This window comes from Hydractinia symbiolongicarpus, chromosome 10 (assembly GCF_029227915.1).
Source record: "Hydractinia symbiolongicarpus strain clone_291-10 chromosome 10, HSymV2.1, whole genome shotgun sequence".
NCBI lineage: Eukaryota > Metazoa > Cnidaria > Hydrozoa > Anthoathecata > Hydractiniidae > Hydractinia > Hydractinia symbiolongicarpus.
In genome coordinates this window covers 10534757-10555733 of record NC_079884.1, presented here as the reverse complement: position 1 = coordinate 10555733, position 20977 = coordinate 10534757, and the positions used below count along the sequence as shown (strand labels likewise).

General features: G+C 33.8%; 3 protein-coding genes across 3 annotated transcripts; 2 read left to right on the top strand and 1 right to left on the bottom strand.

Moving 5' to 3' along the window:
- The first annotated feature begins 5823 nt into the window (after nucleotides 1-5823).
- Nucleotides 5824-7692, top strand: LOC130613161 (splicing factor C9orf78 homolog). Its single transcript, XM_057434487.1, has 3 exons — nucleotides 5824-6231; nucleotides 6857-6981; nucleotides 7065-7692. Exons 1-3 carry the CDS (start codon nucleotides 5846-5848, stop codon nucleotides 7451-7453), a joined length of 900 nt encoding a protein of 299 aa, XP_057290470.1. The 5' UTR covers nucleotides 5824-5845; the 3' UTR covers nucleotides 7454-7692.
- Nucleotides 7693-8947: 1255 nt separating this feature from the next.
- Nucleotides 8948-17195, top strand: LOC130613163 (vesicle-trafficking protein SEC22b-like). The gene is made up of 5 exons (XM_057434490.1): nucleotides 8948-9221; nucleotides 15240-15349; nucleotides 15832-15992; nucleotides 16309-16461; nucleotides 16582-17195. Exons 1-5 carry the CDS (start codon nucleotides 9147-9149, stop codon nucleotides 16734-16736), a joined length of 654 nt encoding a protein of 217 aa, XP_057290473.1. The 5' UTR covers nucleotides 8948-9146; the 3' UTR covers nucleotides 16737-17195.
- Nucleotides 17196-17712: 517 nt separating this feature from the next.
- LOC130613164 (equistatin-like) lies at nucleotides 17713-19985 on the bottom strand. Its single transcript, XM_057434491.1, has 3 exons — nucleotides 19827-19985; nucleotides 18727-18957; nucleotides 17713-17989 (listed from the first exon to the last, which is right to left on the bottom strand). Exons 1-3 carry the CDS (start codon nucleotides 19873-19875, stop codon nucleotides 17769-17771), a joined length of 501 nt encoding a protein of 166 aa, XP_057290474.1. The 5' UTR covers nucleotides 19876-19985; the 3' UTR covers nucleotides 17713-17768.
- Nucleotides 19986-20977: the final 992 nt, after the last annotated feature.

Genomic DNA, 20977 nt, shown 5'->3' with positions numbered 1-20977 from the left:
AACCACCAAAATAAAACGAATCTGCGCACAAGCTGGTTAAGAAGCGCACTAAAAATTTTAAACCAATAGAAAGGGAATATTTTCCTGCAAATTTTCACAGAAGGAAAAAAAATTATTGTAGCCTCTTTCAGCAATTCCGTAAATGGTTCTGAGAATGGGTAACGGTTTTCCAAAAGGGAAACCCAAATGAAAATCAAAAAAATTAGTTTAGGAAACAGTTTCCTATATGACATGGAAATTTCCCTATAAACATGGGAAGCCGTTTCTCTTTTAGTGTCATCTCCCGAACTGATAACGTCACGCTGGAATCCATCTAGCTATAGCTAGCTACCAGTTATTTCTATGACTACAAAGCTAACTTCTTAATTTTAATCTAGCTACCTTCTACTAGTAATACAAGAAAAAAGACAGCATATAGAAAATAAAAAAAGGAAGAAAGGGACAAGATGAATAGTTGAGCAAGCGACAGTTCTTGATTGCTCTGTCGTCTCAGGTGACTGGTTTCTGGGTTACCATAAATTTGATACGGTTTCACTTTGTCGTATCAGCTGACCCTAACCAAGGCGTAAATTAAGTAAACTTTTACAAACAAAACATCATAATTTCGTATTATAAAAATCATTAATTTTTCCTTCGTTGGTTATTAAGTATTATTTCTTAATTTTTTATATGTTTCATATTTTAGTTTTACCAAAAACGTTTTAATTTTACAAATTATATATATATGTGTCCCCCTGGCTGATATGTTTAATACGCAGACTGTCAATACTATTTATTTCTTGCATTGAAGAATGTTTAAAAATTTCAAGGTTGCAGAAATTTGACCGCTCCTGCTAGAAAACACATTTTGCCATTATTTTACGATAAACTGTAGAAGCATAAAAAGTATTGAATAAAGTGCAAAAACATGCCAGAGTCAGTAAATCTAAAAAGCAACGTCTTTTGCAGTTTTTCGGGGAACCATAATGGCATGTGAAGTAACGATACTTCAGATGCCATTATGGTTAACGATACTCAAGGCGGTCCTTTTCCTTTCAATCTTTGAATCTCTCCCTGTTCTGTACGAAAGTCGTTGAAATTTAATCTGCAGATATTGCAAACTAGCAAAAGCAAACTAATAATTTAAGGTAACTGAAAAGTGATGATGTTACCTAGCATATGTTCTGGGAAAGATATACGAAGAAAAATATAACAGACAATTTCTCAAATTTTATTTCCCAAAGTTTCCCAACAACACACACACACAGGTTCTGCTCTGGCTGAACAGCTATGGAATTTTAAAGGTGCCCTGCAAGTCCTGAAACTTTGTACTAATATTTGAAAAATATCCTAGAGTCCTGTATATATACAAATATCTCCCATCCCTGAATTTTCTGCAAACTGCACCATTTTTTGCTATCTATTTCCAAGCTTTTTCGCCTGTAAAGTAGGTTTATATTTCCTGATTAAAGAATACTCATAGTTTTCTTACCCCTTCTTGTTTATCCCATAAAGCAAAACCTCCCAGTAAATGAGCTACCCCTCCCCCCCAAAACTCAAGTTAATTTACCCAAAACGCATAGTTTTCCTGCACCCCTCCCCACTGTGGTCAAGTCAATAATCAGCCCTTGAAATTAGAATTTTTTTTACGTTGGCAATAAAACTGCCGCCAAGATACATTTCAACTGATTTGCTGCGTTGGCAATTTTTTTTTTTAGGGAAATTTTTTAGCTGGCAATAACTTTCATCATTCATGGTTTATTAGAGGTAGACCTCTCATAATTTCGATGCATTGATCTCCTAAGACAGTGACAAATGGGAATTGGCATAACTTCCACTGCCAACTAACTTGGATGAATTCATTAGGCTAGGGCATCTTTAGGCTGTATATCGCAGAAGTCGCCGGTTACATGCTTCGAAAGTGCTTGTCACTGGCACAGCTTAACATGAAGCAAAACTGCACAGGAGACTCAATTGTTAGAGTCTTTGCAGAGCATCTCTTCTCACAAAACCGAGGGGAGGGCTGACGTATTGCCTGCTGTGTCGTTTGGGAGACAGAACTTCTGGACTTCTTTTTAATATGATATACAATTTTTTCAATTATTATTACTAAACATATTTGATTTCTCTTTCCCCTTTTAAAAAGATTTTTCAAACTTTATTCAACATGTTTTTTCTTTGGTATTACATCACGAGAACATTTGTCCGAAAGCTGTAATAAGGTACAGGACACCTAACCTCTCTCATGTTCTGGTTAAATTTAACTTGCATGGGTGTGCACTCTTCTCGCATTATTCTGTGTGAAGATGAAGGTAGGACTGACTTGTGGCATGGTTCCAAATGGTTTATCGTTCAAGTGTCAGTGTAATGCACCAGCTGAGCATAAGAGTGTCAGCATGAAGGAAATTATTTTGTAGTGGCAATGAGGGAAAGAATCTTAAACTAAACCAAAATTATTGTTATTTAAAAATTTCACAACAAAATTTCGTCGGCAATTTTTTTGTCGTACAACAATGGTATCTTCGTATTTTATGTTGGCAAATACGTCGGCAGTGCTGAATGCCGATGCTAATTTTAAGGGCTGAATAATCTATTTCCAGTGACTCTATTTGCGTATTTTGACTCAATTAGGAAAAAATCATTGTCATTACTGAAAATAAAGGTTAACTTTAATCTCTCTAATTTAGAATGCTGTGATTTCTTAAAATTTTATTCTCTATATAATTCTATATCTCACACAATAAATACAGTAAAACATTGAAGATATTATTTCGGTTTGTCTGTTCAGTATTCATATTACTGTGGAAAAGTTTTAAGGCAACACAAGATCAAATGCATTCTTAACTCTAAAGACACACTAAGAAGCACTTTGTCTAAACCAAAAGACAAAATAAACCTGGAAGAACAAAGCAATGTTGTTTGCGAAATCCTGTGTAAAGATTGTGATGCAGTGTATATAGACGAAACAAAAAGGAAGTTTAAGCAATGAGTACAAGAACATATGCGCACAGTGAGAAACAAAGATGTGAAGAAAAACGAAATTGTGGACCACAGCTGGAGCAGAAGTCATCAGTTTAATTGGAATGAGAAAAAAATCATTGACAGAGAATCCAGAACAACGGCCAGGAAAATAAAAGAAACCATCAACTGTGTAGCAGTGTAGAATGTAACAAAACAGCATCTCGTATCAACTTCCTGAGATTTGGTTACATGCCCTACAGAAGAAGTAGTTACCTACATCTAGGTCCGGAAATGTTAATTACCGTAATTAACTGTAATTATTAGCTCGTTTCTGATTGGTTAATTTTTGTGAGTTTCGATCCTCTGCAATTTATAAATACATGCTCAATATCATTTTACTTTGCCCGATGATGGGAGAAGGATACTAAACTATCATGTTCAAGAAATGATAAACTTTCCACAGTAACAGTAAAACATGTTCCCTAAACCATAGTCAAAACTGCCACCACCAAGCTTTAAATATTTATAAATTCACACCCTCCTCTTGTTTATTAGAGCTTTCTGCTGTTTCCGTGACCAAAAGCTCTATTCATCTTTATCATCATTCTCGGCTTAAAGGGGCTATAAACCGGTTAAAATCTGGCAAATGCGTTTTGTGCAATGAACAGACCAGCACACTTTGCTCACTGGTTCGATATTTTTTTCCGAAAAGTGTATTACAAAGAAATATTTCAGCAAGACTCATTCTGGATGAAAACAAGGCTGGGGAAGATAAAAATTCTAGATATACCTATATGTTCGAGTCTGTAAATTACATACATGCTGGAAAAATAGCCATTTTTGTTTTTCGCTGCCTCCAGCTCGACTTTCGTGTAAGTCACTAAAGTCGAAAACCAACAGACGTTCCGTATCCCCCTTAACGTCAGTTTTCAATGCTAGCATGGGTTTGATGGAGTATAATAATGACCCTCTTTCAATCTGTTGTAGACTTTGTTAGATCTTAAGTCAAATTCCTCTTCATCCAGTTTATCCTTTATTACTTCCCAGTCTTTCTCAGTCTACCTCTAAACTCTCCCCCAGGAACTATCAGCTCTCTATACATACTTTCTTACCCAATTATCCTCCTTTATTTTTTCCAAGTGTCCCAACCAATTAAATCTTCTTATCTGGAAAACATCTTTAATGCGAGGGATACCTAGCCTGCTTCTCAGCTCATCCGAACTATTTTTGTCTCTTAGACTGGCGTTAGACATTCACTTAAAGACGCATAATCACCTTGTAGGCAAATTTTTTTAAACGTGCCTATTTTATTGTAAAAATTGAAAGATATACATAAGAAAACATTATCCTGAAAATTTTATTGAGAACTGACAACCAGATGACAACATGTTTAAATGTTTCATAGAAATAACAAACTCATCTCAATTTCTCTTCGCCTACAGAACCGCCATTGCATTTCATTGCACGGATCATGTGATAATAATAATGTGATAAACGAACGGCAATATCAATCACATGGTTGCTGGATTCATGTCATTACAGAAAAAATAATGGATGAGGGAGAGTATCCGTAGCTGTGTTTCCATCAACACAGTTCCAAACATGTTAAATCAGATAAATCAATCGGAATTTCTGTGTTATTCCTTATTATTTAAACGTTTTAACTTACTGAAATCAGACTTCTTTGCAACACTGACCCCTTATTGTTGTTTCTGAAGACAGCTTCGCCTCGCTAGCTGTCTTACTTTTTGATTATTTTCCTTTGTTCAAACAGTTAGTCGTTTCCTTATGGAGACATTATCAGATCTAGACAATTAGAATACCTAAATTTTAAGAATTTCACCTTTCATGCTCTAAATTTAATTATCTCCATAATGCTTCAACTATCTTCAACTATCACAATAAACATTCTCCCCCGTTGGGTTTTTTGGCTTATAATATGCAGTAATCCTGGTCATGCTAAAAAAAAGAAAGAGCGTGATAAGTATAATTATCATAATTAATAACCAAGAGGCAATGCTGTGATTTTATCGAACTCCATCTCAGAGTTCATTTAAAGTTAAGGCCATGTGTTTACCTATACAGTTTCACACGAATATTTTGCGACGGCCCGCTTATTAGACAGGAATAAGAGATCAACAAGATCGTTAAATATGGCGGCTGGAAAACAACAACAATAAATTCCAGATATTAAAGTACCATTATTTCCCTTTCTAGTATGTTTTACATCTTCAAATTTTCAGGAAAGTCATAACTCCGTCTGAACTTTAAAATAAATAAATAAAATGTATATGTTAATTTTTTTCGATAAGGGTGATTACACACCTTTAACCATGCTTATATCATTTATTTCTAGCAGATCAAGATCTTCATGCTTCACTGCATGTCTCACTACTGTACAACATAAGACTTCTTAAACAGGCCTCGTGCAACATACCTTTACCTCAATTGACAAGGCTTTTCTAGTCAACAAAGGAAGTAACTCTTTGAACTTTTTCAAGCAAAACCTTTCCTGCAAGTAACATTTCTTCCAAAACCCCTTCACTGCCCAACATAATTACCTAAGTAACAGAAATACTCAACCATATCTAACAAGCCACTGTTGTATGTCATTAAAGTTAGAAATACTTTATTGTCTGTAATCTCACCTTTGCAACGTTTGCATACAAACTTAATGTCAGATCTTAACCTTATCCCAATAACACTGCACTTCTTATTTACCTAATGCTTACAAGTCTGACAAAAAATTGAGTTACTAAGACACGTGTTTTAGCAGGTGAACAAGTGAAGAATGTTTACATTCTTTTGGCCAATCCAAAATCTTACAATTCAGTCTGCACAATTGCACCGAAAATATTCTATATATATTTTTAATTTTTATAGTTTGCTTTCAATCAAATAAAAGATGAGTAAAAAAAGAAATTATAGACGGAAACAAGCTGTGCATGATGATGAGGATGAAGAAGAAGCCGACATTGTCTTAACATCTATTGAGGAACGAAAAGAATTGCAGAAATTCCGTTCCAGACCTAAAGGAGTAAGTGCGGAATCTCTGTTGGTTGGCAAAAAAGTAGAAATAGTTCCTGAAACAAAGCATGATGACCCATTCAAGTTAAAATCTGGTGGTGGATTGACCGAAATGAGTGTATCTAAAGAAAGAGATCTCACATCAATAGGAACTAACTTTTCATCAGAAACCAACCAAAGGGATGAAGATGTTGAGCTGCTAAAATATATCGAGGAAGGGCTACGTAAAAAGAAAGGAGAGCAGACAGACACGGATGAAGAACGGTAAAAACTTAAATATTTGACTTTTGCTATTATAGGTATGGAGAATATAGGTATGTTTATCTCAGCTGTTCTCAGCATGCAATGTTTTTGTTTTGCACCAGTTTTTTGTTTGAATTCAGTTAGTCTCGTTTGAATTCAGTCGTATACACTGTTCACTGCTGAAAGACAAAGCTTTATTATTATAATCTGTATCTATAATATTCAACCTGATTCCCACGGTTTTTTTTTTGAAATTCTTATTTGCCTCCTGAATCATGGATGTAAATCTTTAAAGATTGTTAACAACGAATGGCTAAAGAGATCAAATTGACTGTAAACAAGAAACTTTTCGTTTTTTCGTATCCGATTTACATTAGGCATATTTGTGCATGCAATTTGTGCATGCATAGACTAAAGTAGCATAATATGTTTTTTATTTGTGTCAATATAAGCATTATTTAATTCAATAATACTAAATGGCAATAATCAATCAGCATAATATCTGCACTGTTGTATTGACCTTTGGAAATATTCATATGTTTTATAACCATTCTACGCTTTCACATACATTTTTTTATTCTTTTGTTTGTTTGTTTGTTCCATAAGAAATTTCTTCAGAGTAGATAACGAGAATGTTCTTTTATAGTGCTCTTACGAAGGAAGACTTATTGTATCAGTTACCAGACAACATTAACGTCAAGTCAAAAATTATGAAATCTGAAGAAATGTTGTCAAGTCAAATGTTGTCTGGAATTCCAGAAGTAGATTTAGGTAAGTAAACCTGCACCAATTTTTGTTTTTAAAGGTCATTTGCTAGAAATATGTATTACCTTCATATACATAAACATTTTAAGGAATCGAGGCAAAGATTAAAAATATCGAAGCAACGGAAGAGGCTAAAATGAAGATTCTCGAAGACAGTAAAAATCAAAAACAACAAACGTCGTTTGTTCCGACAAACATGGCATCGAACTTTATGCATCATAGTAGATTCTACGACGAAAAGCAAGCCTTCGACAAGGAAAAACGAAAAGAACAACAGAAGAAATTAGAACTACAGAACAGTGTTGTTGATAAGGGTCCAACCGTGGGAGGTGAAATTGTTGAAAACGCGATTGATACGAAATTCATGAAAAAAGTTATGAGTTCAAATGAAATCAAAAAAAGAAATAAACCTGATACTACCGATGATTACATGTTTGAAAAGTTTAAGAAGAGAGCTAAAGAAGGTGGCTGGAGGTAGTGAATGTTGCGTATAGCCTGACTCTTTAGGCGAAGTGTGTGAACAGTAGCTGCATCAAAAAGATTCCTTAAAAATGTGATTTAGCCGTAGTGGCATGTTAGGGCTGTCTTTGAGTTGGACATGCTTAACAAGTACAATAAATCAATAAATTACGAAGAACTGGAAAACAGATTTTAATGATCTTACTGTACAAATTGTATTTATCAGAAATTGTTGTTTATGTGATATCTAGTACAATTCAGTCCTGAAATGGTTTTGGATTTGCGTTACTATAAAGTCGGTAACCAGCGTAGTTTCTATTTAGTTTGCAGGTCGCAATTATAAGAAAAATTAGGTCACTGAATCATTGAAAAGCTTAAAGACCACTGGAAATGTATTTCTTTTCGGATGCAAGTGAAATTAGATGTGTCTTTCCGGATAAATATACTGGAGAAAAAAAACTTAAAAATTATAATAAATGCGCAGCAAAAGAACCATAACATAAGAATCATAACATACTCTTTCACATGTTACCGGCACAGTAGCTTTGTGCGGCGGTAAAGTACTTATATTTAAATTGTTTATTCAGGTTATGCGAAAAGAGTAAGTACGCTAATTTCACAAAGCGCCTTGATGATTAAATGCAGAATAGCAAATGGGTTATAAAAAATGCAGTTTAAAAAATGCGGTATAGAACAGGATTAAAAGCTAAAAATAAAGGTTTTTAGTCTCTTTGAAAGAATGTTTGATTCAAAGCTGCAGATTTTCTGTTTTGTAATATCCAGAGTGCGTTCTCAAACATGCCTAATTGATGCAATTTTTCTCACTCACTTCGTTGATGACTCCATTTTGGCGATCCTTTTTATGCTAACATCAATAGTATATTACTTATAGCGTAAACTGACAGGCACAAACCTTTGCGAGGCGAAAAAAAGCGAAATTTACTTTCGCGAATTAATACAATGTCTAAGGCAGAAACGAGGGTGAAGAATGAAGAAGGACTCGAGGTGGCTACGTTTCACTGATCTTGTCAGACCAATGCGAATTTAAATTTGGATGTACCTACCGAGATAACCTCCTTCTTAGCATCTATTTTCACTGTGTTTGAGATACATTAAAAACAGGCGCTTGAAACGACATTGATAAAGCGTAGATTATGTGCGCAATAAGTTGGTAGGCAACTCTCTAGTTCATCCCTGTTCGCGTGAACATTGTACGGGTATCATAAGAGCGAAAATGAAGAGTCGTCATAAAAGTAACGAAATCGTAACTTCCCCGTTTCTTCAAAAGCCTTGGCTGCTAAAAAACGCTATTTCTTATTTCATTATTCGATCCCAGACCGGAGTTGTGATAAAATCCCCCGCAGTATATTTTTGAGAGTTTTGAAGTGAGAATCGTTACTTCTATTTCTCGAAGAGACACTTTAAAAATAGAAAGTGAAAGCACAAAAAATTCTTGGAAATTTGCTATGTACGACGCATGCGTTTTCCACGTTTACTTACACAGGGAGTCCCAAAATATACACAAACATGGTAGCTCGAGTGGCGACACGCAGTCAAAAGTGACGAACTTTTGTTTTCTTTATTTTGTAGCAAAAACTAAGCATCATTTTTGACAATTATGAGTTACATTTGGTAAGAATTAGTATAAACGGGGTTTGTTAACTCTGGTTTTACTACACAGAATTTTGTAGTTTGCTTTAATCACCATCAAAATGGCTTTATTGACAATGATTGCTAGAACTGTTGATGGATTGCCCTTGGCTGCATCTATGCCTTCTGACGAGCAGGTATATTAGATTTGTAATAACTCTTTTAATAAAAGTGCTGGGTATCCTGTAGACGTTTTGTACTATACGTACAGGAATGTGAATCCTCTTTCTGATTAGGAAAAAAAAGTAACATATGCAAGGTTTTAGTCTTCTTCTAGATTGAATGCATGTTTATAGAATTTTTAGATATACCATCAAAAAGAAAATATATTTATAGTTAGCTAACTGTAATTAAATGAATTTATAGACCTTTTTGAATGTTTACAATTTCAGCGGAAGCTTTTCTGGTTCTAACTGCGTAACAGGCAGAAAAATGGGTAAGCTTGCTGAAGAAAGGTCTTTTTCAGCCCATTTCTTCCTACCAAAACATTTTTTTGGGTTTATCAATTGTACATGGATATCTTCTGATTGACATAGCTATTCATATAAAGTCGTAATGATTACAGGTTTGAAGTTAAAAAACAAGGATTCTACAAAATATTTAGCCCCTGAAGAGGTGAACTGCGTGTTTCCCTCAAATCATAAAAGCTACCTTAGAAAATACGGCATTGTAATTGGTTTAAGAGTATCATGTGACATTTGCTAACTTTGAGAATAGTTAAAACATTGATTTAGGAACTTAGTAGCCAGCAGACCCAACGTAATTTTTATTACCGCCAGAAAATTGAGATTGTTAACTTGTGAAAAATTACTCTGGATCGCAAAGAATTTCTTGCAGTGCGAATACTGACCATGCTTTTGATTGGTTATATGCTTGTATTGTTCTTGACTCACATGATCAATATCGGTTAAAGCTTACCTCCCACCTTAAAAAAGCATTCGAAAATCAACTCAAAATATTGTACTAATTAAGAAAAAAATTTCTTTTGTACTTATTTTGATTTGTTTGCAAGATATTCGTTGTTGAAGTTGTAAAATATTAGCTGGATAAGAAGCTTCGTGCCAGTCACCATCTTGTGGCCCGATTGTAAATAAATTCCTTTGTGGGAGGGCTTGTGACGTCAACTCATGGAAGATAATTTCTCTGACTCTGCCGTTGGCCCATGTTTTATATATACAAAGCAGTTTTATATATGACAAAGCGGTTGTTGTCTAAAAGTCTACAAAACCTGACAGTGAATCAGACTCCAGCTGCAAAAGCTGTTATGAGGATGAGAATGGAAGTGGAAGCAATAGCTAAGTAGTGAACCGTGGCCTTTTTAGCTATTCCAATGCTCTCAGAACGAGATTGGCTCTTTTCGACTTGTGTAGCGACTTCAATGCCCACAGGAAATGGGTCACAATATAAAAGAAAAGTCTTACACGCAACTTAGAAGAGCGAGCACCTATACCAGAATTTTCATATGGCCTAATGCAAAGACAAGTAGACAGAGATTTAGAATTGCCAAAGCCTTTTTTGTCAACGTTGATCAAAACATTCTAGTGATTAAAACTTGACTTTGAAAGGGTATCAACTCTGTTAATGAGTACACACAGTTCGTTTTTTCTTGCCTGTTGGAAGACTGGCAAAGGGATGCTTTCCAGCGCTACTTCTGTTATTTTTATTACAAAAAGCCATAGCACAAAAACACATTTTATAATTATTAACAAAATTAATCTTAGTTGCAATAATTTACTCTTCTTCTTTTTCTCTGAGTCATCGTTTTGCGGCAACATGTTCAGGGGGCGTTTTTTCGCCATCCGGGAGATGACGTCAAACTGGGTTTAATCCAAAAAAAAATTGGAACTTTTTTTGAAGTGGGAGGTAAGCTTTAAGGCGTGACACAAAAATACGTTTGGTTATTGTCCTTTGAACGAACGTCTGTTACGAAAAAAATACACTTTTTTGATTCGGACGTCTGAATTTCCAAGAGAATGATGCAACAAGCAAAGGAAAATCCACCAATATTTTTATCTTTTCTTTTTTTCGACTCACCTCACAACCACGCTGTGATGTTTTTCTGATTATAAATTGTCTGTCTCAGCCAGCCTTCTTCTTCCTTTTCGCGCAAGCCCTGGAATACACTTTACAATAATTTTTGCAATTAACAAATAGAAATTATCAAGTATACATAAAATGGAAAATATTGCGCATGTATGAACCATAAAAGTACCTTAACAGCCTTTTTAGGGCCAGCTGTTGGTAGTGTTAATTTTTGCAAGGTGTTGGGCGTTACACCGAATTTCTCGAGTGGTGGAATTATGCTGGCGTAAAAAGGGCTGACGTAAAAAGGGCTGCTGTAAAAAGGACTGATAGTTGGTAAAAAGGTAGTTGGGGTGCATGATCAAACATGATGGCAGCTGAAAAAAAATGCATCTTTTATTTATGGCCGACCAAGCGAGCGAAACTCTTCTGAACCCTCAAGAGGACACTAATCAAACATTTTTTTGTGTCATGCCTAATTGGTTTTAAAGGCAAATGGCCTCACTTACCCAAACAGATATATTAATTCTTCTATTATCTAAGAGGGTTAGATGGCCTTGGTCTTTTGGTTAATGTTAATTTAAGGTCTGCTTTGAGGTAGATTTGAATTTCAGGGATTTGCTGTAGCCCCTATGGCTCACTTCTCTTTTTAATAAAAACACTTCTCTTCTTAGTCAAAACACTTCTCTTCCAAAGTGAGAAACACTTCTCTTCCATAAACTCAAAAAATTCCCAGTCCCAATACTGGTCCGGAGCATTGATTGAGCTAGATTTCGCTAACTCACGTTTTTTAAATAAATGACCCACCCATCACATCATCATCATTCTTGGTTTAACGTCCGTTGCTAGCATGGGTTGGACGGCGTATGTTAATGACCCTCTTCCAATCTGATCTAGACTTTGTTAGATCTAAACTCACCTTCCTCTGTATCAAATCTGTCCTTATAACCTCCTGCCAAGTCTTTCTTGGTCTGCCTCTGGGCTTTGCCCCAAGAACTATCAAGTCTCTACACTTTCTTACCCAATTACCCCCCTCCATTCTTTCCAAGTGACCCAGCCAATTCAATCTTCTTATCTGGATAGCATCTTTAATTCTACGGATACTTAGCCTGCTTCTTAGCTCATCTAAACTCTTTCTGTCTCTCAGACTGGCCTTACGCATCCACCTAACCATTCTCATATCATTTCTTTCTAAACAGTCACCTCCAGGTTTTTTCACCATCACCTCCAGGTTTTTTTGCATTTTTCATATATAAGGGAGACGAGAGTGAATAAATGACGTATCCGTTTAAGGCATTTGTTTATCTTTTTTAATACGCACGTTTTTATAAGAATACTAAAATTTTAACAAGACTGGCCATTATTTTTTTATTGTTCTAAACAAAATACATATTGTTTTTTGGAAGGAAATGTGCTTTGCTTGGTTGATACCACCATGATTTTGAGGACTCTTGGTAGCCATCTATTTTGCCATTTATTGTGTCTCTTGATAAATAAAATTAATTACTTTGCTACTGATTTGAATTGATTTGTGATATTATTTTATTCATGCACATGCTTCGGGACCTGCTACAATATTTTAATAACAATATTTATATTCGTAAATTGAGCACGTGTTAGCCAAGTATACTCCTGCAAAAGGTGAAAAAAGTTATACAGACCATGGGTGTAAAATTGAGGACCAGATTTCTAAAATTACTTGTGAAGAGAAAGTTTGGGGCCAAATGAGAGAAGTGTTAAGTGCAGAAGAGAAGTGACGAAATGCAAAAGAGAAGTGTGAGAATACAGAAGAGAACTGTTTGGATCATAGAAGAGAAGTGTTTTTTAAATTGAAAGAAGCGTGAGCCATAGGGGCCATCGTACATTTGTTTGCATCAAGGAGAAACTAATTTTATTAACTTTGAAGAAAGCTTAGTTAACTTGGCTAGGAACTTGAAAATAAAATAGACTTGATGTACCTTTAGCAGATACTGTCTGTATTACGTAAAGGAATAAATTATGTGATTCCATTTTCTAGTCAACGATATACCTGTTTCCCCTTTACCGGCAACACATGCAGCCATGACCTGATACCCTTAGCCTTAATTCTAGGATCTACCACATTACTAATTTCACCAGTACTGAAACCTGCATACTTTATAAAACAGACAGTTTACTGATAAGAAATTTTAGGAGCTGGGGTATGACATTTTAATCTATCGTTATCTTTTTAACTATTCATTAAATAGAAAAGAAACATTAATATCTCTTTCACAGATCCTCTTTGTTAATTTGCTTCAACAAGTTTTCCTAATGTCATGTCTGCTTTTTGAGCAATAGAAAAAATACACAAGCAGCCAATAATATTACAATTGGGCAAGTGTTACAATAATTTTAATCATAAAATAGGCTTTGGGAATTATTCTAGTGAAACACATCACGTATTGAGACGTAAATCCCCAAACTACCTTAAGTGGATAAGTCTTGATGAGGATTAAATTTGGCGAATTTCGACGAAATTCAAAATTTTGCCATTTGCCAAATTAAATCCCTGTCAAATTTAAAAAAAAATATGTTTTTTTTAATTAGGAAAAGAAAAATGTTTTATTCCTCCAAAAAAGAACTTTTCTTTATTGACGATGATAAAGAATAGAATCTTTAACTCTATAACAAATCTTGTGTATACATATAAGTTTGTTCTTATTTTTTATAAACATTTCAAAACATAAAAATTCATTTCTTTGTGTCATTTGCCAAAATAAATCCCCGCCAAAATAAACATTTTTTTGTATTTGCCAAATTAAATCCTCGCCAAATTTTTTAAAATTTATCATTCGCCAAATTAAATCCCCGCCAAATATTCCATTTTGGTCATTCGCCAAATTAAATACTTGCCAAATTTTATCCACTTAAAGATGTTCCAGCTTATCTATTTTTTATTTGACCCTGTGCAAACACTCTCCTCATTCACTAGCATTTTTGTAAGTTATTTTAAGAGATGGCCTATAGTCATTATCTAGCCAGGGGAGTAGATAGATTATTGCTAGAGCTGTTTGCTTAAGTATATAATCACGTAATACGCTGCATTATTGCAGGTATATACATTTCCTTTTTGAAACTGATTTATTTTCATGGTTATAGCACCAAATAAGAGGAAGAATCTTCCTGTGGCAAAACAATGTAATAGTAAATTATTTTTCACTTAAATTTTTGAATTTAGAATTTTAAATTGTTTTTAAAGAAAAATAACATTACTTGATGGATCTTACAATCCATGAAGTATAATCTAGTGTCAAATTTTTTTTGTCACCACTTTTCAAATGTGTTTAAAGCATGTATTAAGAATTTAATTTTTTTTTTCAAACTAAAGGGCATTCTCCATTGGTGCCAAGAATTTTGAACTACTTATTGCACATCACTGTTTTTTACTTCTTATATAACAAGCATTGACAGTTACACAGTTAAAATGAATCCAAGGTTATAAACTAAAAAACTGAAAAGATGTCAATGTATGAAAAAAAGGTGTTTAGATTTTGAAAAAGCACTTTCATTTACATGATTTTGCAGAATAAAAAAATTCTGCACAAGAATTGCAAATCTTCAACTTCTAATAAAATAAAAAGGCCAGATTAGTTTCAAAAATTAAGGGGGGTTTTGTGACATTTCAACATGTCACCATTTTTCATTCTCTACAAAGTGTAATTTTGAGGTTACTGTTTACAAAAGGTAGGTACATTTGGTGTATAAAATGTGCAGCTTTTAAAAAAAGGAAGCACATTTTGAGGTTACCTAGTTTTCAAGATATACTCGAAAATGTGATGTGGTATATGTAGGACGTCGGTCTATTTGTTTACATGAAAAAAAATTCAATCTGGTAGCCTCACTATTTCTCAAGTATTTGCTATCACAAGGAAAAGCTATATTATTGATAGTAACCTCAAAATTACTACGTGTTTTGGAAATCAAAATGTCAGTTGAGGGTGGTAACGACCAACGTACTAAAATTTCATTTGATACTGAAACTCTAAAAATGATCATTTTTGCACTTTCAGAAAATGTCACACTATTTTTGAAACTGATCGCCACTTTCTTTGTTTTGTAGCAAGGGTGTCCTCTGTTGCAGGTTTGTATATTGTAGTATGCTTGCATTTTAGACTAGTCGTAATATTCAAGAATATCAAAGCCAGGCTAAAAATCTCTTTCGAAAATTGACTGAACGATCTCCTGCTCGCTGTAGTATAGAAACTGGACCTTATGTTTTTCAGTAAGTTAAAACCTTTTGTTAATGTTGACACATGTTTTATTTAGCATTGCTGAATTTTGTGACCTTTTTTGTTGTTATTTTCACTTGCACTAAGTTTTCACGCAGAATTTTGAAACAATAGGGATGAAGAGAAAATGTGTACATCAAAATTTGCTGATGTTGCTGTATTAACGATTTCGAATAAGCACTGTAGAGTTAATAAAGATAGCTATCGATGGCTATTGTGTTTGTTTGTTCAATTGTCTGAAGAAAATCAGCTTGATTATGGAGAAAACTAAATGCAAAGCATCTGATTTAAAGAATGCAAAATTCAAACTTGGAAATATTAGACAAATTCATAATCTCTTTTTTTTTCATTCTTATCTTCCCTCAAGGTGGTACTGATGTGTTATCGAATTTCTATATCTTTTTCCAGCTAATTTGAATTTATACAAGAACTTAAAACCTTAATAAACTAAAATTGCAATTATTTCTGTTTATAGTTACAGTATGGAGAATGGAGTTTGTTATCTTATATTAACCGAAAAATCATTTTCAAAGAGAACAGCTTTCAGTTATTTAGAAGATATACAGAATGAATTTTTTACACAATATGGTGGACAAGTTCCAACAGCGGTTAGGCCATATTGTTTCATAGAATTCGGTAAGGGTTATATATATATATTTTTAAGGCTGATGTGATCAATGCATTTATGTGTTGATGTTGTCTTAAAACTCAGAATTTCATTTTATTAAGAAAAAATCGAAATTTTGTTTATTTTATAGCAGATACAAATTTAGGACAAATTTCGGTAGACCGAGGACAAATTTTTTATTGTGTAAAAATTTTTACATAGTATTCGATAAGTGCACCTATGCATATATATTGTTTCATAATCCACATTCATACATGTTCAAAATGTTTAGCCTCCTCGTTGCAACAGAAGCTTCACCTTTTTTAGAGTGTTTCATTTTTTTAGATAATTATATGCAAAAAGCAAAGAAGACGTTTTCCGACGGTCGTAGTGGAAGAAATAGAAATTTAAACCGAATTAATGATGAATTACAAGATGTTCAAAAAATTATGATCCAAAATATTGATGATGTTTTACAAAGAGGAGAAAATTTGTCTGGTAAAATATTTTGTTTTTTATATTGGATGTGTCTACTTTCAGATCAATTATGTTTGTTTCTGTTATTGCTAGACTGTTGTTTGATCTGCAGGAAATACTAGTACAATGTTCATTTTTTAGTTCTTGATGATAAAGCAGGCCAGTTGAGATTCCAAAGCGAAAAATACAAAAAAGATGCGAAATATTTGAACTTGAGATCAGTGTATGCCAAGTATGCAGCTGTGGGAATTTTATTGTTTGTGTTTATTATATATGTACGTTATTGGTGGTTGTAAATCACGTGGTTATTGGTATTGTGGTTGATGATTGGTGAAAGCTTAGCAATCAAGCATTTTCATTAATTTTTGGAAATATCGAACAGATAATATATCGAAAAAGTTTACCTTACATGGTAAAAAGATATACTACATCACGTTTTAAAATGCAGAGAAATTTATGTTTAATAATTTATGAAATTTTTCATTTTCTTATTTCATATTTGCTACATTCTTTTTTTATAAGCATGGTTGCAAATGTGGTTTTATAGTCCAGATGCAAAGGTCGTGATAGGTGCAAAGGTGATAGGTGTCTTGTGAAGAAATGTTCCAGTTGCCATGTCTTGTGTTTTGTTATGTATGAATATGTTGATGATATATTTTGTTGTTTATGTTTTTGGTATGGAATGTCACAGACATGTATAGAAATTTTTGTTTGTTACGTTTTACGAACGAAAATATAGAATTATTATAAAGTAACTTTGTGACTCTTTATAGCAAGGCCTTCGTATTAGGTTTTGATACTTATACTTTTTTTTGTTCTTTTGGTACTAATGTTAGACGGAAAACATTTCTTATCTTAATAAAAATATTGCCTTTATCAATTTGATTTAAACTTTTATATTTGTTGACATTTAGACCTGCAACAAAGAAAGGTATTGTGACTTAGGATACCGTATCGCTTCGATTAAACGAACAGGGACATCATTGGCATTTGAGCCATTCGAGGGGCGTTTATTTTGTTTAAGGGGCGTGTCTAATAGAGCGTTCTTAAAATTCTAATTTTCCCCTTCATATAAACTCTTGCTTTAAAAGGGGAATTTATTAGAAGCGGCTTTCAAGTGAAGCCTCTCTTTACTAACTTCTCTACTAACCTCTACTAACTTAAAATTTAAGAAAGGTCGTTTAATTTAAGGGCGTTTAAATGACAGGGGCGCTTAAATGAAAGGGGCGTTTAACTGAAACATTGCAGTAACAACAACAAAATAAAAATGTGTAGACCATTAGATTAAAAGTATTTTCATAAAAAGTTCGAAAAAAAATATTTATGTGTTAGCATAATAGCGAGGAAAATACTCCTTCAGTACTAAAATCTGTAACCGTCGATTGGTCTGCCTCTCCGCTTTCTTTATTCTTCACACAAAAGCATTTTCTTTTGTTCAAATCACATTGTTTTGAACTGTAGCTGCCATCTTTCTCGCACTGTGGAACGAATGGTACCATGTTGAATCTTGCATTTAGAAAGATAGCAGAATGTCGCTTTTTGACGCATGCTACATGAAATGTCAGGAAAAATATTTAAATTAATTAGATCTTCGTCCGCAGACTCTTTTGACCTCCGAGCTGTTCTTATAGAGCCGCCATCAAGTTAATCAAAAAGGCAAATTTTCCTGGTAACGAGGTTGATCAATTAGTAGACAACTGGTAGAAAAGTCGACTCTGCTTACAACTACATCTGTGTCGACAAGTTTAAAGTATATTATTTTTAAAAAAATTAATTTACGTGAGGTATTTTTCGAAAAAAGTTTTTGCGAGAACTAATTTTTGCAAAGTAAGCAAGTCATATTGTCTCGATTATAACGGTAAAAAATTTCTCTCCGTTTATACCGTTTTTAGAGTTTTTTTCTGTATAAAATGTAAAATAAATTCCGTTGAAGTTGAAATAGATATATATCTAAAACTAAAGTGCTAGAAAATCAGAAGAAGAAAATACCATAAATTGTTTTTCAAAAACTCAAGAAAGTCTAATTTCATGGGAAGTAATTTTCGCGGATTTCATGAATATCACCCGATAATTTTTGCATTAATTAACAAAGTTGGTAAAATTTGCAAAAATGTATAAGTACGAAAGGTTGAAATTCTTCTAGAAAAGAAGGTAAAGTCAACCGCAATTTTATAAGTACGCATGCGTCACACATCAACGTTTTGGGTTTTTTATCATTTTGACTGGCATTTTTGTTGTTCTATTTTTATTTATCAACTTAACATTTAGAGTGTAAAAAATACTCACGCGAAGAACAATTTAACGGTCTCTCGAACCTCAGACTAGAGCCCAATAAGCTTTCACCATTTGTTTTGCGGACACACCAGCAAAAGCCTGATTCACCGGAACACTGAACTTCACTCCAACTTCCTTCTCGTGAGCACGAAGGGATAAAAGCTCCAACAAGACCTGGTATACCGCCTTTTACTTTCAATAAAACAGCAGTGCGACGAGCACCCCTGCAACTTCTTGTGTCAGCTAAATGGAAAGAAACCATTATCATTACCCTTTCGATTTTATTGTTTTTGCTTCGTTGATATGGCTACAACTGACTAAAAAAAGTCGACTATTAATGTAATACCGACTTTTTTTCCAACGTTTTCGCTCTATTCTCAATATTTCAATAACAGGAAAAAGAATTTCGATTTGAGGTAAGGTGCCATCAAACGCAATTATTGAAATCGTCATGTAATCAAAACAAATGGAAAATTAAAAAAATTACCGTCAAATATTTCAGACTTTAAATTAGTACATAATTTTACGTTGTGTAACAACGCTGAAACATAGAATGAAACAAGAGGTGAGAGTTAACCAAATGGGTGAGAGTGAAACAAGCGTAGGAGAGTGAAACAATCAGGAAAGAGTAAAACAAGAGGATAAAAGAGAGACAAGAGGGTAGCATTAGGGATACTGATCTGCGCTCTGTGTGTCACAGTAACAAAAAAATTAATCCTAATAATTTTTAAGTTAGATTTCAATTCCTTGATGTAACTAACAAAAGCTCTTGCTGTTTCAAAACCTTTCGTAATTTTATTGTTAAAAACAGCAAACCGACTGGACATTCAAGAAAATCAGAAAGATATGAAGTTAGGCTTCGGGAATTTAGGCTTTCCGAAGCATATGTCTGCATCTATATTATAATACCCGTATTCGTCTGTCCGTCTGTCACGCAAAATGGTAGCTAAGCTGCGCAAATAGCAAGAAGCACGCAATGCGGTATAAAAAGGACGGCGAACCCGTGGATTTTTCCACGGGCTAACGACTAGTATAATTTGAATGCTGAATCCTCATTATATGCAGACATCAAAAAACATCTAACAAAAACAAATCATGTTTAATTTTCTTACCATCTTCTATGAGAAAAATCAGCAATAAAAGAAGAAAATCGCGGATCATGTTGGAAGAGGTTGTGTATGTAGTTCAACTAAGCAACAGAGTATATATGCTTGTAAGCATATATTGCGCAATATATATTTGCTTCTTTTAGGAGCAGTCTGTAATCTTAAGTAAAGGAGTAGCACTCTGATACTTTAGCTACTGGTTTCTTGAATGAGTTAATTCGTAAAGTAGCTCAAACGAATTGGTAAGAAAATTTCTATTAGATTTTGTTGTAAAAGGGCGGAAAACCGTCTGTAAAAATGACAAAAAACGATACATTTTATTTTTACGAAAACACAGGCTTCTGATAATGGGTAGTTGCCATAATGCTGTTAAAATGTTTTTGATAATAAAAATATAAAAACTTTGAAAAAGATTTGTCTGACATATAAACTTAAAAATTCTTCATTATTTTAAATAACTTACAGCTGTCCTTTTTCTTCTAAATAAGAATGAATGTGGTTGATTGTGAATGAGAAATGTACATAATAAGAGGGGCGTGATCATGTTGAACTTCCATAAAAACTTTATTTTCATAAATTTTCCCACAATATAAGAGTGGAAGATTGTTTTGGTAAATTAACTCATCTTTTCTTACTTTTTCATTTTCTTTTTTTTGTTCGAAGTCATGTTTCAAAAAGCTGAGTCCGTTGAGTCCGATCATAAGCGCCCTTATCAATTGGGGCGTTCATTTAGATAATTAATCCTATTCGGTCCGGGGGGCGGATTCCGCCACCTCAGACGGTTTTTTTTAATAACTCCTTATTGCTATGTTATATGGCTATGAAACTTACTGAGTTTCAATATTTATCTATTATACACCAGCATGCCAAATTTTTATGTCCCATACCTTTCTGAGGCTTTGATATTGGCCATTACTTAAAACTACCCCTAAATCTATATGAAATCCTTATAATAGGGGAAATGTAATAACTCCTGTTAGGATTATGCTTAGAACTTGAAACTTGCAACACAACTTTGTTTTATTAAGACGAAATATTTTGCATAATCTGGACACGTGATTAATCCGATTTCCCGATTTCCCGAAAATTAAAAACCCCGGATTTTCGGGCAATTTTTTGCAATTTTTTATGCGATCCACGTAAAAACCGAAAAATAT

Coding starts and splice junctions, on each gene's coding strand:
- LOC130613163 (XM_057434490.1), top strand. CDS start 9,147: ATGGCTTTATTGACAATGATTGCTAGAACTGTTGATGGATTGCCCTTG. Junction 15,350..15,831: donor ACTGGACCTTATGTTTTTCA/GTAAGTTAAAAC, acceptor TTCTGTTTATAG/TTACAGTATGGAGAATGGAG. Junction 16,462..16,581: donor AAGAGGAGAAAATTTGTCTG/GTAAAATATTTT, acceptor TTCATTTTTTAG/TTCTTGATGATAAAGCAGGC.
- LOC130613161 (XM_057434487.1), top strand. CDS start 5,846: ATGAGTAAAAAAAGAAATTATAGACGGAAACAAGCTGTGCATGATGAT. Junction 6,232..6,856: donor ACAGACACGGATGAAGAACG/GTAAAAACTTAA, acceptor GTTCTTTTATAG/TGCTCTTACGAAGGAAGACT. Junction 6,982..7,064: donor AATTCCAGAAGTAGATTTAG/GTAAGTAAACCT, acceptor AAACATTTTAAG/GAATCGAGGCAAAGATTAAA.
- LOC130613164 (XM_057434491.1), bottom strand. CDS start 19,875: ATGATCCGCGATTTTCTTCTTTTATTGCTGATTTTTCTCATAGAAGAT. Junction 18,958..19,826: donor GATTTTTCTCATAGAAGATG/GTAAGAAAATTA, acceptor CTTTCCATTTAG/CTGACACAAGAAGTTGCAGG. Junction 17,990..18,726: donor ACCGTTAAATTGTTCTTCGC/GTGAGTATTTTT, acceptor CATTTCATGTAG/CATGCGTCAAAAAGCGACAT.